Source organism: Geotrypetes seraphini, chromosome 6 (genome assembly GCF_902459505.1).
Source record: "Geotrypetes seraphini chromosome 6, aGeoSer1.1, whole genome shotgun sequence".
In the NCBI taxonomy this organism is placed as follows: domain Eukaryota; kingdom Metazoa; phylum Chordata; class Amphibia; order Gymnophiona; family Dermophiidae; genus Geotrypetes; species Geotrypetes seraphini.
In genome coordinates, this window is record NC_047089.1 from 70,533,410 (window position 1) to 70,555,575 (window position 22,166).

Consider the following 22,166-nt stretch of genomic DNA (forward strand, 5'->3'; position numbering starts at 1 on the left):
TAGAATTAATCAGGAGTCATTACTGAAGGTAGGGATAGTAGAATATTCCAAATCCAGCAGATAACAGGAAGCAGGGTTTCTCAAAGGAAGATTATGCTAAACACGTCTAATCAATTATTTGACTAAGGCTCAAATTCTCAAAACTTTAACGCAGTCGCTAAATTGGTTTCTGACGGTTTAGCCTGCATGCATTTTAGCGGTGGATTATCCAAACAGATTATCTCAGTCTTAAGCGAGTTTTCTAGCAGTCTCAAACACTGCCATGCAAATGGACTCTTCAACATTGAAATGAGCACTCCAGTGGATTCTTAAAAATCACCAAGCCATTCTCCAAGATCAGCGTTGGCTTTTGGCGACAAAAATCAGCTAGTGGTCCGGGGATGCCAGTACAGTGACAACTCTGTTAAAAGTGCATCTTGTGGTATGTGTTTTGACTGTATAGCCCCTTTTGGTAGTGGGAGAGATACTGTCTCTCCTGGGGGGAGAATGTCTGTTGCCACCCCCCTGGCAGTGAGAGAGATGCTCAATGTTTCCCACCACCAATCAACACCCCCCAACTCCCCTCAGCAGCGGGAGAGATGCCCAATCTGTCCTGCCCAATCGACCCCTCCCCCCCCCGCATCCAGGATGGGTTTGCACAATAAGATTTGTAGGGCAGCTATGTGGTTCACTCTACATACATTTACTAAGTTCAACAGCGTGGATGTGGCAGCACAAAAAGACTTTGCTTTTGGGTCTGCTGTGCTCGCAGCAGGCTTTTCTATCCCACCCTAAGCTTGAGGGACTGCTTTGATATGTCCCACAGGTTCAGAACTCGTGCTTTTTGCACTGGAACAGAAGATTAGGTTCTTACCTCAATAATCTTCTTTCCAGTAGAAAAGCACACGAGTTCAGCCTCTGTTGACTGGAGGATGATCCAGTATATATATTCTCACAACCCACCCACCTCCCCTAATTGGCTTCTTAACTTTTTTTATTTACTAGTCCCACAAGCTGACATTGGGCAGGAAGGTACTGGCATGTGCTCAGTATTGACACCGCCAAAAAATTTAAAGTGCACTTAGTAGTGTCCATACTGGATTCTGTGGCTGATGTAACACATGTGAGAACATAAGCCTGCTGTTCTCGGAGAACACCCGCTACAAATAAGTATATTTGCTTTAAATGCATCTAAAGCTAAAACAATAAAAAGGAAACACTTTAAATGATTATATCTCAGATATGATAGGTTTGTGCAAAACAATCCAACAGCAATGTATGAAAATTGAATGTTTCCTCACCTCATATGGAGGGAGATAATTTTATAATGGCAATCTAGGTGCCTATATATCTTTTATAACCTAGGCTTCCAGAACTATCCTCAAGAGTGCACAAGTGTTCTCATACAAATTTATGAATACACTGCCCCAAGGCATATGTTTATTATATTTTAATCATTTATAACTGCTGAATCTAAGCATTCTAGGCAGCTTCCAAAATAACATACCCAATGAAATGGAGAACAGACAATAACATTAAATTAGTATGAGCATATGAAATAAGCCAAAATCAACTTCAAAATTCTGAAAAGAATAACTAACCCCCCCCCCTTTACAAAGCTGTGTTAGGCTTTTTGATCGCCAGCTGCAATGGTATTAGCTCCAACATTCATAGGAATTCTATGAGCATCAGCGCTAATAATCGCTGTGGCTGGCAATAAAAAAAGCCTAACACGGCTTTGTAAAAGGAGCCCGAAAACACTTGCCTAAAGAGTTGCACAATATTTCTAAAAAAAAAACACTGCTACATAAGTTCTGTGGTAATGTGTTTCACAAAAATAAGCTGGCAACAATAGATTGAAGCTCTATTATTAGTCTGCCTAAACTGGTGGAGTGGTAGTATAGCAAACATTAATTTTTCTGTGGCCCTGAAAACACATGTAGGTTGATAAGCGTGCAGGGAAGAGGCTGACAATGTTGGAGTCTCATCATTCAACACTTTGAAGGTAAGAGTCAAGACCTTAAAATGAACTCTACATTTAACAAGCAACCAAGATTCAAGCATATTGGCTAGAATAGCCAATACCTCACTAATGACACTCCCTTCTAGAGGAGTAAAATACAAACAAATATTCAACTCTTTATTTACTTATGTTGCTATTAAAAACTGGTACAGTCTACCTACAAATACAAGAAAAGAATCCTGCTATCTAAAATTCAGAAGAAGCCTAAAGACATACCTCTACTGCAACCTGTTTGAACCTCAACCACAGCAATGCCCATTGGAAGCTCCAATGACTGAATCCAACTCTCATCCCTAACGTTTATCATTCTGTAACTGATTATAGTAATCCTGCTTGTCTACAACAGAAGTATCAGTTCCACTCCAGTGGTGCCCAATATCCAATCAAACTGTAAAATGTTTGCTGATATTTGACTCTATCTATGTTAGAATCTCTGATCAGTCTGTATGATGAGTGTATTGTAAATCTGATATGACCTTCAATTGTATGTTTCCCCTGCTCTAACGAGGGTTCTCTTGTAAATCACCTTGAACCTATGCAGGTATACTGCGATCCATAAATAAAAAAATTTGATTAGATGTATATGTGCATGTATGTCTTAACTCTCTCTGTTCTGCCCATACTATGCTATGGTAGACACCTACATATAAATTGAATATAAGGTGCTATTTTTCATGAGCCATTTTCCATATGTAAAACATGCTTTACCCATAGAAAATAATTTAAAAGTATTCCTATAGAGGACAATCTTCAAAGCCATTTATGTGGGTAAGTAGCCTTTGCCAAATCTTGGTATATAATGGTCAGGAGTTACTACTGAGTGAGCTTGGAAAAAAGCCCAGGTCCTTCTGTTGCTGGTCAGATGGAGAACTAATCTGATCCTGGTCATCACTGTTCCTAAGCTATGGCTGACAGTGGCAGAGGCTGTGCAGAAAACTGGTTGTTTCTGTCAACAGGGCTTTTCCTCTGCCGCATCCCGGCTCCACTGGCTGGACACAGCCAGTTTTCAGTGCTGCCTTTGCTGGTTATCCACTGCAACACGAAGGAAAAGCCATAGAGAAGGGGTGGGGCATGGAGAGCAGGAGAAATGCTGGGGGACCAGAGTTGGGGGAAGAGAGAGAATACACACAGGAAAATGGGAAGAAAAGGGGAATAATACTGGACCTTGGTGTGGGGAGAGATGGAAAAGTAAGAGACTTGAACCAAAGGGGACAGAGAAGAGAGGGGGCAGATGCTGGACTGGGGAGGGGTAGGGGGTGGGGGTAGGGATGGAGAACAGATAGAAGAGAGAGAGAGAGATGAACCAAATGGGATGGAGAACAGATAGAATGGTAGGGATAGAGAACAGATAGAAGAGAGAGAGATGAACCAAATGGGATGGAGAACAGATAGAAGAGAGAGAGATGAACCAAATGGGATGGAGCACAGATAAAAGAGAGAGAGATGAACCAAATGGGATGGAGCACAGCTAAAAGAGAGAGAGATGAACCAAATGGGATGGAGCACAGATAAAAGAGAGAGAGATGAACCAAATGGGATGGAGAACAGAAGGGGCCATGGAGAGATAGGGAGAGAGCAAGGGGGCTGCTTTGGGGGGGGAGGTATGCTGGGGACAGACAGCTTTGCTCTGGGGAGGAAGACAGAAGAGGGCCATGGAGAGACAGTTAGGGAGAGGGAAAGGGGGCTTCTTTGGGGGGAGGTGTGTGCTGGGGCAGACAGCTTTGCTCGGGGGGGGGAGGGGTCGCGTAGAGACAGAAGGACACAGACAGCGGCCAAGGAGAGAGAGATAAAGAAACACAGACAGACAGACACATCTATTCTAGCACCCGTTAATGTAACAGGCTTAAAGACTATTTTCTTTAACAAGATATTAACTATCTTTTTCTAAGGCCCTCCAAGTACCTACAAATCCAAAATGTGGCCTTGCAAAGGGTTTGACTTTGAGATCCCTGACTTAGCATAAGCAGAGGTGTGTTGAAGTGCAGAAGTAACTATGACAACTAATTTGCTTTCAAAGCATTATGAGCACTCTTCCAACATACATCATACATTCTTATTATAGTCATATGCTCCCTCATTTGAAAGTGAGCTTTACTTCCTTTAAGATGGCTATCTCAATGCCTCTTTGATCAACATATGTGAGAATCTAAATGACTTAATTTACAGTGAACTACCCGATCTGTATTGCAAGACTGACTTCTATAAGGAAGTGCTCCTGATTGACCATCAAGCTCTGTCTCCCTGAGCGGCAAGCAGCAACTAGTGTGCTGAGGAGTTGAAAAAGCTTAGAGGGAACAAAGGTAGGCTGGCATTTCCATGGGAACCCTGGAGAACCAGTGTCCATCTCCATGGGAGTCCCATGGACCTGGGGGGGGGATCTCCATGGGAGTCCCGTGGACTGGGGGGCGAGGGGAGGGGAATCCTCGTTCTCATACAGACCTTTAATTCTGAAGCCTATTGCTTATTTTAAATCATAAAACACTCCAAAGTTATGGTTATGAACATCAAGCAAGGCTTAACAGACAAGGCAGAGTCTGTTTTGAATTAGTGTTTACCAGCCTAGATAAAGACTGGTAAAGGTGGAAAGAAGAGAAGGAAAACAAAAGCTGGTGTGGTTAAAAGTGAAATGAAAGAGTCTATTAGAACCAAAAATTCCTTTAAAGAATGGAAAAAGGATCCAAATGAAGAAAATAAGAGACTTGCACTGGCAACCTAGATGCAAAGCTTGCTAAAGAAAGCTAAAAAATAATGTGAGGGAATTCGTGGAGCCATTAGATGATCAAGGAGCAAAAGGAGCGTTCAGGGAGGATAAGGCCATAACAGAGACTAAATAATTTTTTGCTTCGGTCTTTACGGAAGAAGATTTAAGAGAACTACTTTAACCAGAAATGGTTTATAAGAGTGATGATGCGGAGGAACTGAAAGAAATCTTGGTGAACCTGTAAGATGTACTAAGCCAAACTGACAAGTTAAAGTGTGATAAATCACCTGGACCGGATGGTATACATTCCAGGGTACTGAAAGAACTCAAACATGAAATTGCTGGTCTGCTATAAGTGATTTGTAACCTATTGCTAAAATTGCCTATAGTCAGTGGCGTACCTAGCATGTGTGACACCCAAGGCCCATCATTTTTTGGCACCCCCCATCTGTACGAAAAACATGATTTTTTGTAACAAGCCACACGTCACACATGAGTACCTAGGAAAAGGCAGTATCTTATATATTGCAGTGAGAAGTACAACAGCAATACACCCATTGTAAAACTAAACAAGCCAGACTCGTACAGATCAATCCTGCAGTCAGTCCTAACAGTAAACCATGTCTTTCGAACACACAGAACACAGAAAACACTAGAATGGAATGTCATCACAAACTTACCCCTCCCCCTTTTACAAAACTGTAGTGTGGATTTTAGCCACGGTGGTAACAGCTCTGACGCTCATAGAATTCTGAGCATCAGAGCTGCTACCACCACGGCTGGCGCTAAAAAACGCTCCACAGTTTTGTAAAAGGGGGATAAAATAGAAATACATAGGTTAAATTGAACCAGCAAGAAGCTGGACTCTGCATACAATGCAATACCACAGAAAAAGTGACACGTCTCCTAAAGCAATAAATAAATAGAAAATTTTTGTTCTACCTTTGTCTTCTCTGGTTTCTGCTTTCCTCATCTTCTTGTTAGTCTCTTCCTTCCTTACACTGTCTGCCATTTCTCTGCCCCTATATGGCATCTTCTCTCCTTCTATGCCCCTTCCAGAAACTGTATGCCTCCCCCTTCCATTTCTCCTTTCACCCCCATCACCCCCATTGGTCTGGTATCTGTCTCCTCTCCTTCCCCCTGCTCTGGCATCTCTGTCCACTCCCTTCCACCTGTTCTTCGCTGGTCTTCCTTCTCAATTTATTTTCTGCCTCTGTCTAAATTCTTTTTTACTATTCAGTCCTCAATTTCCCTCCTTCACTGTGTCTATCTATAGCTTGCCACCTCTTTCCCTCACCCCTTCCAGTAACTAATCTATCCTCTTCCCTCAATCCTGCATGTGCCCTTTTTTTTCTTTCTCCTCCCCACTTCCTTCCAGCATCTGCTCTCCCTTTCCCTCACACTTCCATTCAGCAGCTGTCCTTCCTCTCCCTCACACTTCCATTCAGTGTCTGTTTCCCTCTCTCTACCCCTTCCATCTACTGTTCACCCTCTATCTCGCCCCTTCCATTCACTGCCCTCTGTGCTCTTTCTATCCAGTGTGTACCCTCTCTCTCTCTCTCCCATATGGCATCTTCCCTCTTTCTATGCTCCTTCCATAAACTATCTATCCCGTGCCCCTTCTCTCTTTTGTACATGATTGATTTCAACTCTGTCACCTCTCCATTTTTCTCTCTCTGTCACCACCCCCTCCCCTATGCTCTGGCATCTCTCTCATCTCCTTTCTTTCCTTCCCACCTCACGGTCTGGCATCATCCCTTCCCTGATTCCCGGCATCTCTCTCCTTTCCTTTTCTTCCATCTCTCCCCCCGCTCCATGCTCTGACATCTCCTCCTTCCTTTCCCCCTTCCTTTCCCCTTGATCTAGCATACCTTCCTCCTTCCCTCCATGCCCTGGCGTCTCTTCTTCCCTCCAAGCCCTGGCATCTCCTTTCATTCCCTCCAGTTGGGTACAGCAACACTCTCCCCAATTCTCTCCCCCTCTGCTCCCTTTCTTCCTTCTGTCACCCAAGGCCTGGTGTCCTGAACTTCATCGGGCAGCAGCAGCATTCACAATTCACTGCTGTTGCCCGCTTCAGGCTTTCCTCTCTGTTGGGTCCTGTCTTCATGAAAACAGGAAGTAGGCAGGACCCGGCAGAGAGGAAGGCCTGAAGCCGGCAACAGCAGCGAATTATAAAAGCTGCTGCTGCCCGAAGAAAGTAATGGCGCCAGACCTTGGAGCACCGAGGCAGACTGCTTCTCCTCCCTCCCAGCCGAACCCCCACTGACCCTCCTATCTCTCCCACCCCCCCAAGTGAACCTTTCCGACCCTTCCCGACTCTTCCAGCGAGAGCAGCAAACCTCCCTCCAGTAGTGTCGGCTGCTTTGTGGCTTTCTCCTGCCGGTGAAGCGTCACTGGAGGGAGGTTTGCTGCTCTCGCTGGGAGGGTGGGAGTGTGATAGGGACCGGGCCGGCTGTGCACCCCCCTAAGGCTGCACCCGGGGCAGATGTCCCCTCCCTTCCCCCTGCAATACGCCACTGCCTATAGTACCTGGATTGGAGGGTGAGGGAAGGGGAATGGGGACTTGTATGCCACCTTTTTGTGGCTTTGGCATTTCAAAGCTTACATTCAAAGTAGTGGAGACAGGAGGATTAAGTGACTTGTCTAGGGTTATAAGGAGCAGTGCTGGGATTTGATCTCACAACCTCTGGGTGCAGAGGCAGCAGCTCTATCACTGAGACACACCTTTCCAACCAATGTTGCGTCAATTTATAGAAAGGGTTCCAGTGAACATTCAGGAAATTACAGAATGGAAAGCCTGAGTTCAGTGCTGGGCAAAATATTGGAAACAATTATAAAAAATAAAATTGGGGAACATGTAGACAAACATGATTTAATTGAACAGAGTCAGCATGAGTTCAGCCAAGAAAATCCAAGATGACCACTGCAGTAGCAATTTGGCACCAAAAACAGCCTGGAGTGCTATACTGGGGTCCAAAAACTAGCGATTTAGGGATTTTAGAGGTGGGGGGAACGTGACTAACTCAAGAACCCCCCCCCCAAAAAAAAAAAATATATATATATAATTTTAAGAACCCACCCAACTTTGTTTTTTAGGCTATCAATTTGTTACTCACTGCCATGCTGTGTGCTGCAAGTGCTGAAGCTGCAAACAGCTTACAGGGAGAACTTCTACCTTAACAAGCCTGGAAACTGGACTGCTTGTGTCTTCTAATTACCTCTCAGCCCCAGTGAACTGGCAGGAGACCTCAACCCCCACTGAACCTCACACACAAAAGGGGAGGAAGCAGTCAGCCACGATCCTGGAAAAAGCGCCATGTGGATGAACCTGGGTCGAGCTCTGCTGCCAAGGGATCGGTCCAGAACTTTTAGTGCAGGCTCAGTGGGTGCACTGCAAAGTCATCTGCCCCAGCAGACCCTTAACCTCAGAGTCTGATCTCTTCAGCCAGAGATGTCCCAAGATTGGGATCCTCTGCAGCACCAAAAAGCCTTGCAAACTATCCAAAAAACTGAATATAATTGGAAAAATAAACACCAACAGCCAATCGCGCTGGTAATGAGACAACTGAGGAATTGGGAGGACAGCCCCGAGCAAAAGAATACTAATGAGGCTCTCTACAAGAATTCTCAAGAAAGGATTGGCTACCCATAGGTTCAGGAATAGAGTGTATTCGCACAAGAAAATAATAACAATTTAAAAGAAAGCACAATTGCTTTGTTGAACTACAGGAAAGAAGCACGTCCCTCCATCCATAAGAAAGCCCTAAGAATTAACAGCATGAGGACGCCATCCCCGCTTTCCCTGGCAACGGCTGGCATTGGCGGTGCCGCTCGCTTGTGCGCTGGGTGTCGCTGTGGTCTTTGTTCGCTCCACCACTGCCGATCGTCTCTCTTGCATCACATCCCGCTGGCGGCAGCGGCCTGCTCGCGCGCCCCCCACCCCCGGTCCCAGTGATCGTTGGTGAGGGAGCCGTGTGTGCGCTGCTGCGTATCCAGAAGTTTCGGAGTGAGGGGAAGGAAGGATGGCCGGTTCTTCGCAGTGAGTCTTCCCGCTTTTCCCTCATCTCTTTTCCCTGCGGCCTAGTGCTGTAGTTCTTTTTCTCCACTGATGCGCTTTCTTTGCTTTTCCGGCAGGTTGTTTTTGGACAATTACGTCGCTGAGAACCCGCAGAGAGATCTGGAGGTGAGTCTCAGCTTGTCCTAGCCTGGGGGTGAAGGAAGGTGTCCGACCACCGTTCCCAATCGGCATGCCTGCAAAAGCGTCACTTTGGCTACCTTTATAAAGCGCCAGAGTTAAAGGAGAAAGAGTTAAGGATTGTGACAGCTAGATGCGCCCTGATATCAAGAACAGCAAGTTTAGCATGGGTCAGTTTTTAGGTTGTCACTCTTGCCTGTTTGATCCTTTATTGAAAGTTGTTGATACTCCAGCGGTTGCCAAGAGGGATTAAGCTTTTTGCTGTCAGACAGCAAAGAAACTCCACAGCTTCCCAGTTACTATGTTAACAGTAGAGGAGCATGTTATTACGCTGCCGATTTATGGGTTCATAACTGTATGTAACTTAAAAAGATTTATTTTGCTAATTAGCTAAACAAGTGGGTGGGGGCAACTGTTGTAGTAGACTTTCAGTTGGTATTGTGGGCAATTTGACGCATGTGACGTTCGATGATTCTGTTTATAGTGTTTTTGTGACATCTAGTGTCCCTACTATAAAATATGTGTGCAAGACCCATATTTTGTATGGGAAGATACCAACTTTTTTATTATGCATATGGAGAAACATTTTTGTAAGGAGGGAAAAATAAGTTTCCCCCTCTAAAAATGGTAGTGGGTATTTTTTGATCCTTGAAATTTTGTATAAGAGAATTTTATAAACAATTCAAGACTTAGAACCCTTTTTATAAAGCCGTGGTAGTGATGTTGCTGTGGTAAATGCACCAAGCTCATAGGAATTGAATGGACTTCAGTGCATTTGCCGCAGTGCTTTGTAAAATGGGCCCATAAAGTTATATAACAAGAAACCATGCATAAAGGCATAATGGATTCGTTGCCAGAGAATGTGGTAAAATCAGTTAACTTAGCAGGGTTTAAAACAGTTTGGACAAGTTCTAGAAAAGTCCATAAGTCATTATTAAGATAGACTTGGGAAATCCATTGCATTTTCCTGGGATAAGCAGCATACAAGTATTTTTTTTTTTTATAAGTTTCAACTTAAATATCAAGCATTTAACTTGTACAGAAAGAAATTAAACCTAGGACATTATCCAGCATTCCAATTAAATTGGCTGTTTAACAATCAAAAATAATAAGAAATTCAATTACACAGGTTTAATTTAACTCAGGTCCTCAAATTGGGTCCAAGATTTAAACACTTGGCAAGAAAAATAAAATATATAAAGAATCAAAGCTTGAAACTGAGAACAAATTGTAGAACAATCTAATGAGCTTAAGATTTTTCTTTATCTAACTAGGAGAGTGACAAGAAGGTAGTTAATTGAAAAGGTTAAAAAAGACATACTTATTCAATTGGTGTCATAAGTAAAAAGTAGCCCCCCAAAGCTAAAACTCCTGGCTTAAGTAGAAGAAACTCAAGTCTGTGCTTCTCGCGTGATATGTCGGGAAACATCTGTATTTTGTAACCAAGGAATTCTTTCTTCTTGTTCTTAAAGAATAGGCTCAAAATCCATGCCTTATCTGGTTGAAGGGTATGGATATTATTAATGTTGTTGGGGTCGCAATTTCTTTGTCTGATGTCTCAAGAAGAGCTGAGACATCCATTACTTCTTGATTACTAGACCTTTGACATTGACCTTGATTGCTAGAAAGCAAGTAATAAACCTGGGAAAGTGGAGGTAAAAGTTTCTCTGAAATTCCCAAGATTTCCTGAAAGTATCTTTTAATCATTTCTCTGGGAGTCTCCAAAGTGACCCTAGGAAAATTAATTAACCTTAAGTTATTGCTCCGTGAAGTATTCTCCAACATTTCAACTTTCCTCCTTAGATTGATATTATCTTTAATTATTGTCTCTTGGATCTGTTTGAAGGAAATTAAATCCTGTACAGCTTTCTAAATGCTGGATTTAGAGCCAATCAATTCCATTTTTATTTCTTTCAGTTCTCTTGTATGATCAATCAGTTTCCCTTCTATATAATGGAAATGGAGATTTATGGCTTTACCAAAATTAGCCACAAGATCCCAGAGTGCCTCTAGAGTAACTTTGGAGGGTTTATTAAGTTTGTTCCTGACCAGTGAAAAAGTGCTCATCGCTTGAAGAAACCTCTTTCCTCTCTTCCGGCTGGAGTTTTCCTACACCCACTGATGAAACCGCCTCCTGTTCCTTGGCTGGGCTTTCCTGATCAAGTGCCCCTCCTTCCGAGCTCTCCAATGCTGGTAAACTTGCCTTAGGGGATGGAAACAGCCCTGCCTCCGGGATTTCCTTACTCCTTGAAGAGCTTGTGATCCGGGGCTGCGTGGGTGGAGCTTGGACATTGGGGCTGAGAGTCGTATCTGGCCCGTGGAAAGCTGCAGTGGTCCTGCCCATTCGCAGTGTCTCCTGCGGGCTGCCTACCGACGTATTTGGAACATTTTGCATCCGCCTTTAGAAGATCTTTTATTGTGCCCATAGAGACTCCTCCGGTGCGCCACAAGGCAGCAGCAGTGCTCCAGCCACATCGCTTTGGTATTTCAGGTAGGAAAAAAGAATTTTCATCACCGTGAAAGATTTTCCTTAGTAGAAACTAACAAACTCTCAAGGTGTGCTGCTCAGCCAATTAAGCCTGTGGTCAGCTTGGATCCGGGTCTGTCAGCATACAAGTATTTTTTTATCTTTTGTGAGATCTTGCCAGATACTTGTGACCTCGATTGGCCACTGTTGTAAGCGGGATGCTGTGCCTGACCCAGTATAGCAATACTTGTGTTCGGATTGACAGTTATGATGTAACACAGCAATTGCAAGTTCAGGCAGTCCCCTGGGTTAAGAATGAGTTACATCCAAATCTGGCTTAAGAATAGCTTTAAAAACATGACTTTGAACTTATCCCAGGACAAGCAGGCAGCGTGTTCTCACATGTGGGTGACGCCATCCTTGGAGCCCCGGTACGGACAGTATTAAAAGTGTACCGTAGGCTTGGGGTACCTCAGTTCTTCGTTTTCTGCGGAGCGAAGTACTTTTTTGACTGAACTCCATTCAGTCTGCATTGCCTTCTCGCTCTCGCATCTTTTTTTCTATACTTTTTTCTTATCAGTATTGTTCTTTCTCTTTATTAAAAGAAACAGAACATTTAATTTTTAACAAAAGTTACAGTATATGTTCATCTTTTTTTTCTTCAAACTTTGAGTATAATCTCGCTGTCAAAATTTTTTCCCTGTGTCGAAGCTGTCAACTGGTTTTTAGAAATGCTGTAGGTGCAGCGGCCTATTTCTATCACCGACTGTCACAGTTGGTGTCTACTGTGTTTGGATCCTGAACATCGAGCTGAGTCATCTTCTCGATGTTACACCTTATAACAGCGCTCCTTGAAGGTCCGTCACATTTAGCAGGATCTTCAGCTCGGCCATGGATCGCTAAATCTTTGGAGCCGTCTACATCAAAAATTGCATCGATATCGGAAGAACGGATGGCATCGGGGAAGCCAGCTCAGAAGCCATCCATTTCCCAGCAAGCGTTGAGGGTCTCAATAGCATTGAGTCTCTTGATGCAGACCAAACATCAATGCCATCGTTCTTAAGCTTTGCAGGTTGTTTCTTCTTCATGGTGTGTATCCTCTTCAAGGTCACCCACTTCGAGGCAACCTGCTGCACCAAGGGTACTGGCTGTTTAGCCATTGGTACTGGTGCATTACGACGTACATTTTCATCGAGGTTACCCGGTTCGAGGCAACTTGCTGCACCGCAGGTACTGGCTATTGAGCACTGGTACCGGTGCATACTTTCAGAAGGGAGATTGGTACAACCAGTGTTTAAATTGCACTGCATACGGGTGCTCACATCAACTCCCTTGGTACCGGCCCAGCCTGAACATAGCAGTACGAGGCCTCCAGATACCGATGTCGGCTCTCCATCGAACCATCAGGCTACTTCTCATGGATCTTCTGAGAGGCATCGTCATCCCTATCTAGACAACAATCTACCTCCAGGCACTGCTCTTCACATCAAGTTTTTAGCTCATTCCATTGAAGTCTTCCATCGAGTCATCAATTCATTACCTTGAAGCATCGATGTTCTCTTTCGCCATGACAGTCCTCATTGCGTCGATCTCATGCTTCCAAATGTAAAAGGAATACTCATCGATCCTCGTCATCAGCTTCATTGGATCAGTATCAAAGACATCGTGAACTTTTCCAAAGAATCTGAGGAACTAGCTTTATCTGGCTCTGAGTCTTCCAGCATACCTTCAGAACTGTCACTACGGAAAATGCCTTCTAGAAGATCTTCTACAGAAGGACTTGTCTTTACTAGATATATTAGACAGTTGGGCAAAGTGTTGAATACTTGGACACTTTGGACAATACTGAGCCTCCCAAAGTGCTCTTAAAGTTACCTTACATGGCATTTTTTAAAGAGACACTTCTTGCAAAATGCCTTTTATCATGGTGGTTTCAAGACAGCTAGATTCCATTTACAAAATCTGTTCTCCACGATTTGACAGACCACAGCTTCAGCATCAATCATTCCTTGTGGAGTCGGCCATTAAAAAAAGAGTCAGTGCAAGTGTTTCTGCCTCAGCGCTTATAGGGCATGAAGGCTGTACTATAGATTATGCTGGCGAGCAGGATCCTTACTTATAGATTTTACACGTCTTTTGTATTTCAAACAACTGGTGGCGAAATTGCCTGACTTCAGCAATATATTCTGTCTGAGCATCTTGCAGAATATCAGCAAAATATTCATCTTTTTTTACAGACCAGAAAGTATGTGCCAAGATCAGACTATTCTGACCCCAGTACCGATGGCTTTTGAGTTGTCATCTAGAGCACAGTTCTTCAACCGCTGGTCCGCGGACCGGTGTCGGTCCGCAGAAAATTCCTGCCGGTCCGCGCAGGACCGGTGAGATCAACTTCTTAAATTTCCTGCTGGTCCACGCAGGACCGGCAAGATCGAAGAGCGCAGGGTCGGAGAGATAATGGGGAGCCTCAGACTGTGCTTTCTTCCCTCCCAGCGGCTCTCCTTACAAGCGCAGCGATTCAGGAAGGAAGCCTTGGAGCTTTTGCTGAGTCGGGCCGCCTCTGATGATGCAACTTCCGCTTTCCTCAGAGGCGGTGCGACCAAACAAAGGGCCCGAGGCTGCCTTACTGAATCGCAGCGCTGGCAAGTAAAGAGAGTTGCTGGGAGAGGAGAAAGCTGCTGGCATGGTGAAAAAAAAAAAGGGACAGCTGCTACTGGATCTGGAGAGGGAGAAGGAGAGATGATGCTGGGAGGGGAGGAGGGAAAGGAGTCTGGGAAGCTGCTAGGCAAGGGGAAAAAGGGACAGCTGCTACTGGACCTGGATAGGGAGAAGGAGAGATGCTGCTGTGAGGGGGGAGGGAAAGGAGTCTGGGAAGCTGCTGGGTAAGGGGGAAAAAGGGACAGCTGCTACTGGACCTGGAGAGGGAGAAGGAGAGATGCTGCTGGGAGGGGAGGAGGGAAAGGAGTCTGGGAAGCTGCTGGGCAAGGGGAAAAAGGGACAGCTGCTACTGGACCTGGATAGGGAGAAGGAGAGATGCTGCTGGGAGGGGGAGGGAAAGGAGTCTGGGAAGCTGCTGGGTAAGGGGGAAAAAGGGACAGCTGCTACTGGACCTGGAGAGGGAGAAGGAGAGATGCTGCTGGGAGAGGAGGAGGGAAAGGAGTCTGGGAAGCTGCTGGGCAAGGGGAAAAAGGGACAGCTGCTACTGGAGAGGGAGAAGGAGAGATGCTGCTGGGAAGGGGGAGGGAAAGGAGTCTGGGAAGCTGCTGGGAAAAAGGGACAGCTGCTACTGGACCTGGAGAGGGAGAAGGAGAGATGCTGCTGGGAGGGAAGGAGGGAAAGGAGTCTGGGAAGCTGCTGGGCAAGGGGGGAAAAGGGACATCTGCTACTGGACCTGGAGGGAGGGAGAAGGAGAGATGCTGCTAGGAGGGGAGGAGGGAAAGGAAAAGGAAGAGAGTTACTGCTGGACAGGGGGAGGAGGGAAGGGAGAAGAAAAAAAAGGAAGGAAACAGCTTGCAGGGAGATTAGAGGAGGGGAAGAGGAGAGATAGGAATGAGATGGGAAGGGGGGTCAGCAGAGAAATTGAGAGAGATAAAGATGCTAGATCTGGTGTAGAAGAGATAAAAATGAGAGCAGTGAAGCTGGAGTGAATCGTGTAAAAAGGAGAGAGGGGCATAGGCTGGATGGAAAGGGGAGAGGGGCATAGAAAGAAGACAAATACCATATGGAAGGGGGAGAGGTCAGACAGTAGATGCAAGGGGCAGACGCTGGAAGGAAAAGAGTGAAAAGAAGATGAAAGCAGAAACCAGAGACAACAAAAGGTAGAAACAAATAATTTTATTTCTATTTTGTGATTAGAATATATCAGATTTGAAATATATATCCTGCTAGAGACATAACTGGGGACTGCCGTATTCTGTTAGCATGATATTTCTATGAACTTGGCTTGTTCAGTTTTCTTGATAGTAGAGGGGATATATGTGAAGGGGAGGGGAGACAGGGGTTTTGTTGGTCCGTGCTCTGTATAGTTGTATTTATAAAATCACAATTGTTCAGAATATTGTTTCTTTTTATACTTTAATAAAATATGTTCAATATAAAATCATAATTGCGGCTTGTGCAGATGGGATCAGATGATTTGCGGGGACCGAGCTCGCGGAGATGGAGCGTAAACGGGGTTTTAAATTTTAGTCCTATTAGTTTGCCGGTCCACAAAATAATTCTTTTATTTCTGCCGGTCCACGGGTGTAAAAAGGTTGAAGAACACTGATCTAGAGCATCTACTATGTCAGTAGCTATGAAAAAGAGTCTCTGGTATAAACATCCATTTCCAAAATACATTAGCCAAAATCCCATGTTTAAAAGGAAGAGCATTATGGCGATTCTATAGAGACGGTCATACAAAGATGGACAATGAACTTTGAACAGGCCAAGGTCTACACCTCATACTTCAAAACATTCTGCTAAGCATTCTTATTCACATTAGCGATGATATGCTTCTGCATTCTTTTGCTTCTGGACTGCCATGGCGCAAGAAGCAAAAATAACACTCAAAAAGCTAAGGCCTCAATTCTTCTGTGTATTAGGTCAAGCATACCTGCTATTTTCTGCTTCTTAGACACTTCCTTATCAATTTGAAGTCATCTTCATTTTTACCACAGCGTTGGCCTTGATAACAACCAACCTGTGAGTTCTCTCAATTATCAAGGATGGTTACTGTTTTTTCATGTTTTCGACATACCGCCAAATTATCCAGGAGAGTCCACTTTTAGCTCTTGGGACTTCCCTTCTTCTTCAGGACGTAGAGGCTCTGCTTCAAATATATGTCCAGGAGGTAGTACCCCCTTCCCAGAAAAATTAAGGGTCCTACTTCAGGTATTTTTCATTCCAAAGATGAAAGAATCTACGCATCTTTTCTAGTTCAAGAAACATTCAACTTTTATCTCTCTATATGCTCTCTAGATCTCAGATAACCACATATCAGTTATTTCTGTGCCTGGACTGTTTCTGTGGTTTCTACAGAAACATTTTTACTTCAAAGTTCTGCCCTTCGGCCTAACATCTTCTCTCAGACTTTACCAAGTGCCTGATAGTTTTGGAACCAACTTTATGAGCCCAAGGGTTCCACAGTCCAATGCTATTTTATTCAACCCTGAGAGTTCGGAGTCGGTTTTCCAAAATCCTAACTTCAACCCTCTCAAGCTCTAAACTTCATAGGAGCCCTGTGTAAGGATTTGCCCCCAAATGTAAGGCTGGGCTGACGTACTGCTCAACATGATTCACCTCAGATAACCAACTATCTCTCCATCCCATTACATGAAGCTAGGGTGTCCCACATATGAGAATATGCTTCCTGGTTCTCCTAGTACAGTAATCCTCAACATGCGGTATGCGTGCGGGCCGCTTGTTGGGGGTACGTGGCCTGGCCGCTGCAGAGGATGTTCCCTGCTCGTCAGTAGAAACTGCTGCTGCTAGGGATCCCTGCCTGCCCGTCTGTCATCTCCCCCGTCTGTCCCTCCCCCCCCCCCCCCCGCTGAAGCTGCTGCTGGGGATCCCTCCATCCTTGCCCCCCCACCCCCCGAAGCCGACCCAGTTACTTGATGGAGCCACACTCGCTCCCTTCGCCCCCAGCGAACCCTGTGCAGGGATGAGACTCGCACGCTGCATGTAAATAGCTGACCCAGAAACTTCTCCGACGTCATAGATAACGTCAGAGGGAAGGCTTGTGCGCCAGCTACGTGAAACGTGTGAATCGCTGCTTGCGCCGTCCTTGGAGTTTACATTGGAAAGTTGGTCCTCAACCTGGCAGCTAGGCTTCAATGCTAAGAAATGTAAGGTCATGCACCTCGGAAGCAGAAATCCATGCAGGACGTACTTCTTGAACGGAGAAACTTTAACTAGGACTTCAGCAGAATGAGATTTAGGAGTAATCATCAGTGTAGACATGAAAACTGCCAATCAAGTGGAGAAGGCTTCATCTAAGGCAAGGCAGATATTGGGTTGTATCAATAGAAGTTTCGTCAGCCGAAAGCCTGAAGTCATGATGCCGTTGTACAGGACCATGGTGAGACCTCATCTGAAGTGCTGTGTGCAATTCTGGAGGCCACATTACAGTAAAGATGTGCGCAGAATTGAATCGGTTCAGCGGACGGCCACCAAGATGATCTCGGGGCTCAAGGGTCGCTCGTACGATGAGAGACTGAACAAATTGCAGCTCTACACTCTCGAGGAACGTAGGGAGAGAGGAGACATGATCGAAACATTTAAGTACCTCACGGGACGTGTCGAAGTGGAAGATGATGTTTTCTTTCTCAAGGGACCCTCGGCCACAAGAGGGCACCCGCTCAGACTCAGGGGTGGAAAATTTCATGGCAACACCAGAAAGTATTTCTTCACAGAGAGAGTGGTTGATCATTGGAACAAGCTTCCAGTGCAGGTGATCGAGGCAGACAGCGTGCCAGACTTTAAGAATAAATGGGATACCCATGTGGGATCCCTATGAGGGTCAAGATAAGGAAATTGGGTCATTAGGGCATAGACAGGGGGTGGGTAAGCAGAGTGGGCAGACTTGATGGGCTGTAGCCCTTTTCTGCCGTCATCTTCTATGTTTCTATGAGGAGGAAGTGAGTGCGGCTCCAACAAGTAACTGATTTGGCTTTGAGGGGTGGGGGTGCGGGCAGGGAAGGAAGGATCCCCGGCAGCGGCTTCAGTGGGGGTGGGCAGGCAGGGATCCCTGGCGTACAACTTAATTTTGGGACAAAGGCTGGAAGGCAAGGGGGGGGGGCACGAACTGTTGGGCATTAGTGTGTGAGTGAGAGATGGTGCACATGGGGAAAGGAAGAAAGGAAAATTGGGCTTAGAGAGGAGTGAGGTAGAGAGAGATGCATAGGGAATAGAAGGATGTACATAAGAACATAAGCAGTGCCTCTGCCGGTCAGACCATAGGTCCATCCTGCCCAGCAGTCCGCTCCCGCGGCGGCCCAAACAGGTCACAACCTGTCTGAATCACTAGAAGGGGCTCCCTTGCCACCTTGGTATCTCGTTTAAGTCCTGCCTTCCTATCGAAGTCCTAGCCCTCCAGTCTTGCACATGCACGACCTGGTTGGTTTATACTCATTACCTGGTTAACATTCTATACTTGTGTTACATCCCAGCTCCTCCCTCAGTATCCCACGATCTCTTTATCCGTCAGGAATCTGTCCAATCCCTGTTTGAATCCTTGGACCGTACTCTGCTTGATCACTTCCTCTGGTAGTGCATTCCAAGTGTCCACGACCCTCTGGGTGAAAAAAAACTTCCTTGCATTTGTTTTGAACCTATCTCCCTTCAGTTTCTCAGAATGCCCCCTTGTATTTGCTGTCCCCTTTAGTCTGAAGAATCTGTCCCTATCCACCCTCTCTATGCTCCTCATGATCTTGAAGGTCTCTATCATATCTCCCCTGAGCCTCCTCTTCTCCAGAGAGAAGAGCCCCAGCCTTTCCAGCCTCTCGGCGTATGAGCAGTGTTCCAGCCCTCTTACCATTCTCGTTGCTCTCCTTTGGACTCTCTCAAGTACCGCCATGTCCTTCTTGAGGTGTGGCGACCAATACTGAACGCAGTATTCCAGATGCGGACGCACCATCGCTCGATACAATGGCATGATGACTTCCCGTGTTCTGGTTGTTATGCCCTTCTTTATGATGCCCAGCATCCTGTTGGCTTTTTTCGAGGCTGCTGCGCACTGTGCAGATGGCTTCAGTGATGCATCCACCAACACACCCAAGTCTCTCTCGAGTCTGCTGTCTCCCAACAATACCCCCCCCAATTTGTAGCTGAACAACGGGTTCTTTTTCCCTATATGCATGACCTTGCATTTGTCCACGTTGAAGCGCATTTGCCATTTGTTTGCCCAGTCTTCCAGCTTGTCCAGGGAGATGAGAGGGAGAAATGTTGGATATGGTGGTGGAGAGGGACCAGAGGGACAGATTGAAGAGGATGCAAGGGGGAGGAATGTTGGACATAGTTATGAAGAGAGAGATGTGGCATTGTGCTGGAGAGGGGTGATAAAGGAAAAATAGGCATGGGGCTGGTGGGCAGTGGTGAAAAATGTTGTACCTGATCCGAGGGATGAGAGAGTGAAAAATGTTGAATGTGACAGTAGAGGGGGTGGAAGAGATGCCTGAATCTTTCAAGACAGATGAACAGTGAGAGAGAGATAGGGAGACTTGTTGCCAATAGGGGTGGAGGAGAGAGGAAGAAAAGTTAGACTCATGGAGGGACAGAGAGAGATGTTGGTTGGGGAAGGGAATGAGATCCAGAGGAAAGGAAGCATGCAGGAGACAGAAAGTGTTGGACTCGTGGAGAGATTGAGAGATTGTTGGAGATGGAAGGAGAAATGTCACACTTGGGAAGAGGGAGAGGGCAGAGAGTAAAAAGTTGAACTCATGGAGGGAGAGAGAGAGAGAGATGTTTGGGGGAGGGAATGAAGACTGGAGGAGAGGAAAGTGTGCAGGAGGCAGAGAGAAAGAGATGTTGGAGGAGAAATGTTGAATGTGGCAGTAGAGTGAGTGGGAGAGATGCACTCTGGATCTCTCTCTTTCTCTTTCCCCACTCCCTTTACAGCAGGGGAGGGAATGAGAGAGAGGGAGACATGTTGCCAGTGGGGGCAGAGGAGAGAGGAAGAAAAGTTTGACTCATGGATGGACAGAGAGAGATGTTAGTTGGGGAATGGAATGAGGTCTGGAGGAGAGGAAGTATGCAGTAGACAGAAAGAAAGAAAGAAATATTGGATGCACAGTCAGAAGGAAGTGCAACCAGAGACTCATGAAATCGCCAGACAGCAAAGGTAGGAAAAATTATTTTATTTTCAATTTAGTGATTGAAATGTGATAGTTTTGAGAATTTATATCTGCTGTCTATATTTTGCACTATATTTATCTATTTTTCTATAGTTGTTACTGAGGTGACATTGTATATTTTAAAGTCATCTGCCTTGGCCTCTTTGAAAAAAAAATGAATATAAATGATAATTAAAATTTTCTCTACGTACAGTGTGCATTGTGTTTTTTTTAATTTTGTGGTTACCACTATTCGTTAATAAAATGTGTATATGAAAAAATGGATGTATGAAATTGCATTACAATTAGTGCTATTATTATGGAGTTGGAGTCAGGGGTGGAGCTTAGGCGGGGATACTCGGTTGGTATTTGTTAGTCTTGGCTTGAAGAAGTTGAGAAACACTGTCCTAGGATAAAGCACAGTTACTTACCATAACATATTATCTGGGGACAGCAGGCAGATATTCTTGCGTCCCTCCCACTTCCCCTGGTTGGCTTCTTAGCTTGCTTGTGAAACTGAGGTACCGTGAGCCAGGGAAGGTACTCACGCATGCATGGTGCAGGCAGTCGTGAACTTTCTAAAAACTTAGTGGCAATGTACTTGGTTTACCATTGTCTATACCAGGCTCCATGGATGACGTTGCCTACATGTGACAATATCTGTCTGTTGTCCCCTGATAACACCTGTTGTTATAAGTAACTGTGCTTTACTGCTAATTTCACTGAGGTACTGCAGAGCAATTTACAATTAAAGCAAAAAACAGTAAGGGAATTGGAAGTTGCAGTATTGTCAAGAGGAGGAACAGAAGGGAAACAGAAGAAAGGAAAGAGAGGAAAGTATAGTTGTTAGACATTCATCTTTGGGTTTGATTGTTAGGTTGTATTTGGTTACAGCCCAAAATGATCAAGGGTCATTTCATAAATCACACTATTTTTTAAAATTTACATGTTTCATTTTTTTTTCAAGTATTTCTTTACAATCCTTCAATATAGTATCCTGCTTTGCAATGACTGAGTCCCAATGTCCGGGAAGCTTCATTATTCCATCCAAGACACCGTTTTAGTTCAGTTGCTGAATGGCTCGGGTACCGGCGGAAGAAAGCTCTTCCAGAGATGCAAAACAATGTTCATGCATAAGTTGTTTCAACTTTGGGAAAAGGTCAAAGTCTGGTGGTCTCATGTGTGGACTGTAGAGAGCATGAGGTAACACCTCCCAGGTGTATTCGTGTAGTTTTTCAATGACATTCCCTATGTGCAGGCGAGCGTTATCGTGTATGGGTTTCTTTATTAGTGCTTATTATCTCTTATGGATATGAAATGTATATCATAATGAGCTTTTTGAAGATTTGATTATTAAATTAAAAATTTATAATAGTTATGGGATAGGTTGGGGGGAGAGATACAGATTGATTTGTTTCTTGAAAGAGTATTAAGTGATGTCTTAAATATAAAATGTATTTAATTTGTATTGCACTTATTAAAAATGTTGAAAATGAATAAAGAATTTAAAAAAAAAAAAAAAAAGTAAGTGGCCCAGGAAAGAGCAACTGAGGTCGGGTTTTGTGCATTTTTCGCAAAAAATCACGATAATACACTGCTGTGACACTTCTTCCACATGGAACTTTGTCTGTGATGATGATGCCTTCATGATCATAAGCAAAAATCATCATTTGTTTGACTTCTGATTGAGCTCGTCGAAACTTTTTTTGGCAGTGGGGAAGATGAAGCTCTCCACTCGTCATTGAAAAACTACACAAATACAGCTGGGAGGTGTTACCTCATGCTCCCTACAGTCCAGACATGAGTCCACCAGACTTCGACCTTTTTCCAAAGGTGACACAGCCTATGTGTGGACATCGTTTTGCATCTCTGGAAGAGCTTTGTTCCGCCAGTACCCGAGCCATTCGGCAACTGAACAAAACAGTGTCTTGGATGGAATAATAAAGCTTCCCGGATGTTGGGACTCAGTCGTTGCAAAGCAGGGATAC

At 44.8% G+C, this 22,166-nt stretch overlaps 1 protein-coding gene across 2 annotated transcripts in view; it reads left to right on the top strand.

Annotated features, from left to right (window-relative positions):
* The first annotated feature begins 8,531 nt into the window (after nt 1-8,531).
* The window catches only part of SUGT1 (SGT1 homolog, MIS12 kinetochore complex assembly cochaperone), a 56,380-nt gene continuing 42,745 nt past the window's right edge, over nt 8,532-22,166 (top strand). The window contains exons 1-2 of one of the 2 annotated variants that reach the window (XM_033948892.1): nt 8,532-8,742; nt 8,838-8,886. In XM_033948892.1, the coding sequence (XP_033804783.1) occupies nt 8,726-8,742; nt 8,838-8,886 (66 nt within the window). In that variant the 5' untranslated portion in view covers nt 8,532-8,725. Of the gene's footprint in view, nt 8,743-8,837; nt 8,887-8,920; nt 9,069-22,166 lie in introns of those variants that run through there. The other variant, XM_033948893.1, reaches the window with a different exon arrangement.